The 8,563-nt window shown below is 30.2% G+C and overlaps 1 protein-coding gene across 1 annotated transcript; it reads left to right on the top strand.

Moving 5' to 3' along the window:
• The first annotated feature begins 6,028 nt into the window (after positions 1-6,028).
• On the top strand, positions 6,029-7,888 carry LOC106693399 (ATP-dependent DNA helicase PIF1-like). Its single transcript, XM_053738464.1, has one exon. It carries the CDS (start codon positions 6,284-6,286, stop codon positions 7,613-7,615), a length of 1,332 nt encoding a protein of 443 aa, XP_053594439.1. The 5' UTR covers positions 6,029-6,283; the 3' UTR covers positions 7,616-7,888.
• Positions 7,889-8,563: the final 675 nt, after the last annotated feature.

Genomic DNA, 8,563 nt, shown 5'->3' with positions numbered 1-8,563 from the left:
ATGTATGTATGTATGTATGTATGTATGTATGTATGTATGTATGTATGTATGTATGTATGTATGTATGTATGTATGTATGTATGTATGTATGTATGTATGTATGTATGTATGTATGTATGTATGTATGTATGTATGTATGTATGTATGTATGTATGTATGTATGTATGTATGTATGTATGTATGTATGTATGTATGTATGTATGTATGTATGTATGTATGTATGTATGTATGTATGTATGTATGTATGTATGTATGTATGTATGTATGTATGTATGTATGTATGTATGTATGTATGTATGTATGTATGTATGTATGTATGTATGTATGTATGTATGTATGTATGTATGTATGTATGTATGTATGTATGTATGTATGTATGTATGTATGTATGTATGTATGTATGTATGTATGTATGTATGTATGTATGTATGTATGTATGTATGTATGTATGTATGTATGTATGTATGTATGTATGTATGTATGTATGTATGTATGTATGTATGTATGTATGTATGTATGTATGTATGTATGTATGTATGTATGTATGTATGTATGTATGTATGTATGTATGTATGTATGTATGTATGTATGTATGTATGTATGTATGTATGTATGTATGTATGTATGTATGTATGTATGTATGTATGTATGTATGTATGTATGTATGTATGTATGTATGTATGTATGTATGTATGTATGTATGTATGTATGTATGTATGTATGTATGTATGTATGTATGTATGTATGTATGTATGTATGTATGTATGTATGTATGTATGTATGTATGTATGTATGTATGTATGTATGTATGTATGTATGTATGTATGTATGTATGTATGTATGTATGTATGTATGTATGTATGTATGTATGTATGTATGTATGTATGTATGTATGTATGTATGTATGTATGTATGTATGTATGTATGTATGTATGTATGTATGTATGTATGTATGTATGTATGTATGTATGTATGTATGTATGTATGTATGTATGTATGTATGTATGTATGTATGTATGTATGTATGTATGTATGTATGTATGTATGTATGTATGTATGTATGTATGTATGTATGTATGTATGTATGTATGTATGTATGTATGTATGTATGTATGTATGTATGTATGTATGTATGTATGTATGTATGTATGTATGTATGTATGTATGTATGTATGTATGTATGTATGTATGTATGTATGTATGTATGTATGTATGTATGTATGTATGTATGTATGTATGTATGTATGTATGTATGTATGTATGTATGTATGTATGTATGTATGTATGTATGTATGTATGTATGTATGTATGTATGTATGTATGTATGTATGTATGTATGTATGTATGTATGTATGTATGTATGTATGTATGTATGTATGTATGTATGTATGTATGTATGTATGTATGTATGTATGTATGTATGTATGTATGTATGTATGTATGTATGTATGTATGTATGTATGTATGTATGTATGTATGTATGTATGTATGTATGTATGTATGTATGTATGTATGTATGTATGTATGTATGTATGTATGTATGTATGTATGTATGTATGTATGTATGTATGTATGTATGTATGTATGTATGTATGTATGTATGTATGTATGTATGTATGTATGTATGTATGTATGTATGTATGTATGTATGTATGTATGTATGTATGTATGTATGTATGTATGTATGTATGTATGTATGTATGTATGTATGTATGTATGTATGTATGTATGTATGTATGTATGTATGTATGTATGTATGTATGTATGTATGTATGTATGTATGTATGTATGTATGTATGTATGTATGTATGTATGTATGTATGTATGTATGTATGTATGTATGTATGTATGTATGTATGTATGTATGTATGTATGTATGTATGTATGTATGTATGTATGTATGTATGTATGTATGTATGTATGTATGTATGTATGTATGTATGTATGTATGTATGTATGTATGTAAATATTTCAGATCATTTGATCAAGTAGACTCGAAAATATTGTCGAATTACGAAAAAAAAAAAGTTTTTTTTTTAGTTTTTTATTGATTTCTCAGATACTAATTGAATGATCGACGTTAAAATCTAATCAGCTTCAAAATTCAATCAAACGCGCCTATCGATACCTCAAACGTCAAAATCAGTTAATTTTTCCAAAAGATATCAGCGTTGAAAATTAAAAAAAATAACATTCTATGATATTTTTTCCAGATAGATCAAAATGTACTGTACTAAATTGTGTCTAAAATCATACAAACTTTTCCGCTTTATGGTCTTTTTTGATCATCATATAATGCCATCAACTTTGTTCTTTAGTTTAAACCATATTATCAACGATGAAATCGGAGAAACACAGTTTTTAATAATTTTCTCTGATATTTTACATATGATTGCTCTGACCTAAGTCAAAACTCATTCAAATCTTGATTTCGATCATTGACATTGATTTCTGCCTCAATGCATTTAGTTTATTGACCATAATCGTAAATTAAAATTTAAAAACCGCTTGTTCATTAATGGTTTTCGATTCTTAAACTTTTAAACTTTAGCATAAAGCGTAACTTGTTAAATTTTGCAAAGCTCATAAAAAAACAATCGCATGCAATAAGATTTTCGAGCTATAAGAGCTTTCATGCTTGTTAACTTTGCTATTTGAAATTGGTTATTTGTTAGTTTTCTGGCATCTCGCCTATAAGTGTCTGGGAAGTGCCTGGGAAGTGTCTATCGAAACACTTTCGGATACTTTCGGAACACTTTCGAGCACATTCGAGCAGATAGATACCTGTCAAAAACACAAATTTCACATGATAAAAAATTTTAAATAATAATAATATAATTTATTTTTTTATTTTTTTTGTCAGAGCTCTAAGAGCTGGAAAATATAGTCACATTAATATTTTCGTGCACCTTGAGCTCGAAACAGCGGGAAGTTTTGACGCTGGCCCACAGGGCCAACCGACGCCCGGATTTTGTTCATTTTCAATCACCAATATCCTTTGAAATAATGAACCGAATTTGATATTTAAGGCGGAATTTAACGCAGTTTCTTATCTACTGCCCATGCAGGAGCTACCAGAGTTGATCGACGGGGCCCTGCTTGGCCCAGCACTGGGGGACCTAGCTTTCGCACACCAATATTCGCCCATGCTTGGTTCAAGATTGGGTACTCAGTCCTGGCCATCCTAATCATTACTCGACCCTGGACCAAGATTGGATACCCTAGCCTTGGCTGCTATAATGGCAACCCAGACTTGGGCCAAGGTAGGATTACCCGAATTTGGCTATACCTATGGTTTAATAAGTAGATCATATGAAAGTATCAGTTTAACATTAGTAGGTTCGTCCAGTATCTCCATAGCAACCGTTGCCACGACAACAGTCTCCATAACAACAATTGACATGAGGGCTATAAACGGTAGCATAGTATTAACTTTTTAGGGTAGATTTTCAATTTTCTTAGCGGGAAGTTAAAAAATTGTTAAAGGTTTCTGTAACATTATATTACACATCGAGGGGAAAGTAAGACGTCCCTATCCACGTGTTTGCCATCCTCACATTCGGCTTGGGTAGGCAATTATACTCATGGGTTGGAATATTCTACTTTCTTCCCTTGGTGCGTAATGTACTATTAAAATTTGTATGGCGTTATTTTTTTGTGCCCATTTTTCTAATATCTTATCTAAATATTATCGTGCATTCATTATTTTCGATGGTGTCATTTTTATTTCTATTGATTGGTTATTATTTAAATAGAATTTATCTGTATAATACTTGTTAAAAATAATTCTAAATAGCTTAGGGGCATCGCATATTAAAGCAAACACGTGCTGACCGAAATATTCGAGTGATTGTGAAAATTAAATTGCCGGTGTGTTATCACGTAAGTTATCGCGAATTAGGCACACCCGGAATAATTGATACACTGTCATCTCTTCGACACTATTTCTGCTCGGCTGATTAATGAGTACAGAATTAAATCATCACAATGCAACGGTATGTTGTCATTAATTAATTTATTATCAAAATTTACATTAACCAATAAAACAGAGAAAGAGAGAAAGAGAGAGAGAGAGAGAGAGAGAGAGAGAGAGAGAGAGAGGGGGGGGGGATTGCACTTGGCTCATATCATGTATCAACATTTCTATTGTAATGATATTTTATCATATCGCCTATTTCAACAAATTTGTACATGAATAATAAGATACTTACATGAATAGGGGACACCAGGGCAGGGCGGCCCGTCCATGCTGATTATTAGTTTTTGTGGCTTTCAACCATCAGATCACTTTACTTTTGTCCTATTTCGAACAAATTTCTGAACATTTTGCCGAAACTCTGAAAAAATTTTTTTTTTTTGGGCAAAGAGGCCCCCTCCAAAAAACGATGAATTTTTTTTTAAATTGTTTTCATTTTTAAAAATATATTGCTTTCTCTTGACAACTATTATTAGTTTTATATTTCTCAAAAAAAAAAAAATTTTAAGGTGTAATAAATCTTTCCCCCACGATTAGATATTACTGATTGTTATTCAATAAAAAAAAACAATTCTAAACTTCTTATTTGTCATTATTTTTAACCCAAAAAATCATATTTTTTGCTTTTATAGATTACAGATAATTTTGTTTTATTAAAAAAATTTTAGCAATTGGAATACAAATTATTATTTTCAGAGATTTTTAGTGGCCAATTTTGCCTCGTCTATAGAGAATCAGCCAAAAAATGGATTAGTATATTAAATTTTTTATTAAATGACGATAAAAATATGAAAAAATCATTTTTTTGGAATTTTCGGCTAGTCCATTTTGCCCTAGGTATTATGGGTAGGGCTATAAATACGAAAATAGATTAAATTTCTTTCATTTTGACGATAAAAATATAAAAAAATCGTTTTTTTATAACTTTCGGCTAGTCCACTTTGCCCCAGGTGTTATGCATAGGGCTAAAAATGCGTAAATATATCGGTTTTATAGTACTTAGACAAAAAAAAAATTTTTTTCTTGATTAAAATTTCAGGGGGGCCTCTCTGTCCGGGTCTTCTCTAATTTATTTATTTATTTTAATGATTTTAGATATTCAATTTTTATCATAATCATTTATGTAACTGAAGTTTCGAACGTTTATTGAACGAAAATAGATTTTGAAGTGTTATTATTTTAAGCCTCAGATTTAGTAAAATTTGAATTAAAACGACAGTAACTGATACATTTAACCGATCGAAATCATCGACCCTGCTCCAATTTGTCGGAACCGTTTCCACGGCCAAGTTGTGGATATTTTCAAATGTGCTGGTTGGAAGACCACACCAAAACGGTGTGTCAGGTATATCAGGCAAGTCTTATGTGCCCGTGAAAAATTGAAACTCCACTCCCATTTGTCGGAACCGTCTCCACGACCAAGTTGTCAATTTTTATAAATATATCCGGGATATATACAGGCGAATCTGGATATATGCGACATATATAAAAACACATGTCGCATATATACAGATTCGCCGGGATATATCCTGGATATACTTTTATATATTTTTTTCTTATGGGTTGGCACATTCAAAAATATCGACAGCTCGGCCGCGGAGGTATTTTCGACAAATTGGAATAGATACGATGATTTCGATGGGTCAAATATATCATTTACTGTAATTTTAATTCATATTTTACTAAAATCTGAAAATTAAAATAGTTATACTTCAAACTCTATTTTCGTTCAATGAACATTCAAATCTTCAGTTACATAATCATTTTAATTTTGGTTTTTATTTGTTTTACTGTTATTTCTATTTTATTCAATTGTTATGCCATTCATTATCTTTTTTTTTTCCCTAAATGTCAGTACATAGTGTACATATATATATACATGATCAGGACATGATTATTCTCAATATGTGAGTAATTTTAGTCTTAAGAAGTTACAATATGAACTGTTCTTATCTTCATCTAGTTGAATCATAAAAAAAAATAAATCTAATATATAAAATTCTCGTGTCACAGTTTTCGTTCCCATACTCCTCCGAAACGGCTTGACCGATTCTCATGAAATTTTGTGAGCGTATTGAATAGGTCTGAGAATCGGCCAACATCTATTTTTCATCCCCCTAAATGTTAGGGGTAGTCCACCCCTGATTTTTTTTTTTTTATTTTTTAGACAAAATTTTTAGTTTCTATTTTTTTATGATACAACATACAAAAATACATACAATCCTTAATTTTTACCCTTCAACTATCAACCCTCATTTTTTATTAGCCATTTTAGTAATTTAATCATTTTTTATCTCCGGTCGCATTATGCTCGCAGTTTCAGCTGGACAAGGTGGGTTCTTCTTTTTGGATGCACCGGGTGGAACTGGCAAAACATTCGTTATTTCGCTAATTCTTGCTGAAATACGATCAAATAATGGCATCGCATTGGCCGTTGCATCATCGGGCATTGCAGCAACTTTATTGGATGGAGGTAGAACAGCTCATTCAGTATTTAAGCTGCCACTAAATATTCAGAATAACCCTGACGCAGTATGCAACATTAAGAAACAATCGTCCATGGCCACTGTGCTGAAACGGTGTAAAATTATTATTTGGGATGAATGTACTATGGCACACAAATATTCACTTGAGGCGTTGAACAGGACATTGAAAGATATTAAAAACAGTGACAAACTATTTGGCGGAACTCTGTTGGTCCTTTCAGGTGATTTCAGACAAACACTTCCAGTCATTCCACGTTCAACATACGCTGATGAGATCAACGCTTGCTTAAAATCATCTCCATTGTGGCGTAATGTTGAAAAATTACAGCTAAAAATAAATATGCGCGTTCAAATGCTTCAAGATCCATCCGCTGAAACATTTTCAAAACAACTCTTAGATATCGGTGATGGAAAAGTTGCTATAGATGAAACTGGATACGTAAAATTACCGACCGATTTCTGCACAATCGCTGATTCGCAAGATACTCTCATTGAACAAATATTTCCCGATGTACACACACGGTACATAAATCATGAGTGGCTTGCAGAAAGAGTGATTTTAGCGGCAAAAAATGTAGACGTTGACAATTTAAATCTGAAGATACAAATGTTGTTGCCAGGGAACTTGGTATCATATAAATCTATTGATACAGTTTGCGACGACAGCGAAGCAGTAAATTTTCCCACAGAGTTTTTGAACTCACTGGATTTGCCAGGCATGCCACCGCATAATTTACAATTAAAGGTTGGATCTCCAATTATCTTGCTTCGTAATTTGAACCCGCCTCGGCTGTGCAACGGTACGCGATTAGTCATTCAAAAATTAATGAAAAATGTGATCGAAGCCAGAATTTTAAATGGCAAGTTCAGAGGTGAAAATGTACTCATACCACGGATTCCTATTATACCTACAGATGTGCCAATTCAATTCAAACGTATTCAGTTTCCGATTAGATTGGCATTTGCAATGACTATCAACAAATCCCAAGGTCAAACGATGTCTGTTTGTGGATTAGATTTGAGAACACCATGTTTTTCACACGGACAATTATACGTGGCATGCTCTCGAGTGGGTAAACCATCCAGTTTGTTTGTGTTAGCTAGAGATGGACTAACAAAAAATATTGTTCACGCTATAGCATTAAGAGATTGATATTGTTTAATAGTGTTACTGTCGTAATTGTTTAATTAATGGTATATAATTTTAAGGAATCAATTATAATAACTTAAAAATAATGTTTGCCTTTTGTTATTTTTATATTACCTCATCGTTCACAGCGCTCCATGCTTATTTCACGCATATACCACATTCTTACATATATACAATATACATATTCTAACATACATACATACATACTTACAATAAGTAAGCTATTTTTTGTCTACACAAGAAATGACTAGGAAATTATTTATTTGGCAAAACAACGTTTGCCGGGTCAGCTAGTAACTATATAAGGCTTTGATACCCTATAATACATTATAATCAACCATTATCAAATATTTGTTTCCATTGTTTTTTTTACACTTTGATTGTACTTCACAATGGAATTAGTCATTCATTTTATTGTAAGAAAAAATTATATTTTAAAATTAACTTTTCATTATTTTTTTTATGCAAAGTAAATTTATTTGATTTTTTTTATAAATAAAAAATATATCAAATTATATTAAAGTTTTATAAAATTTAAACAAATTAATGAGTCCTAAAAATTTATATTAATTTCACTGATTGATTTAATGACAAAAGTAATTAAAAGTTATTTATTTTAATTAATGAAAAAACAAGAAGAAAATAAACAAATTAAATAAAAAGTAAAAATTTGTCATATATTACATAAAAAAATGTATCTTAATTGATTGAATGAACGAATAATTTATTAATGGTTATTAATTTTTGTGAATGAAAAAAATAATGTATACGGTATTTTAAATAAATTTCCTAAAAAACATAATTAATTAGTATTAAAAACATATATATTAAATAATTAGTTTCATAATTAATTTTAAAATTCACAATTTTTTCATATATATCATTATAATGTTGCCATAAATAATTTATTTGGTGATGTCAAAGTAGCAAAAGAATGGAAAAAAATTACGA

The sequence above is a fragment of the Microplitis demolitor genome, chromosome 1 (assembly GCF_026212275.2).
Source record: "Microplitis demolitor isolate Queensland-Clemson2020A chromosome 1, iyMicDemo2.1a, whole genome shotgun sequence".
Classification (NCBI taxonomy): Eukaryota; Metazoa; Arthropoda; class Insecta; order Hymenoptera; family Braconidae; genus Microplitis; species Microplitis demolitor.
This window is presented reverse-complemented; position numbering and strand designations above follow the sequence as displayed.

Bases quoted from the DNA above. Each gene is read 5' to 3' on its own strand.
- LOC106693399 (XM_053738464.1), top strand. From the start codon at position 6,284: ATGCTCGCAGTTTCAGCTGGACAAGGTGGGTTCTTCTTTTTGGATGCA.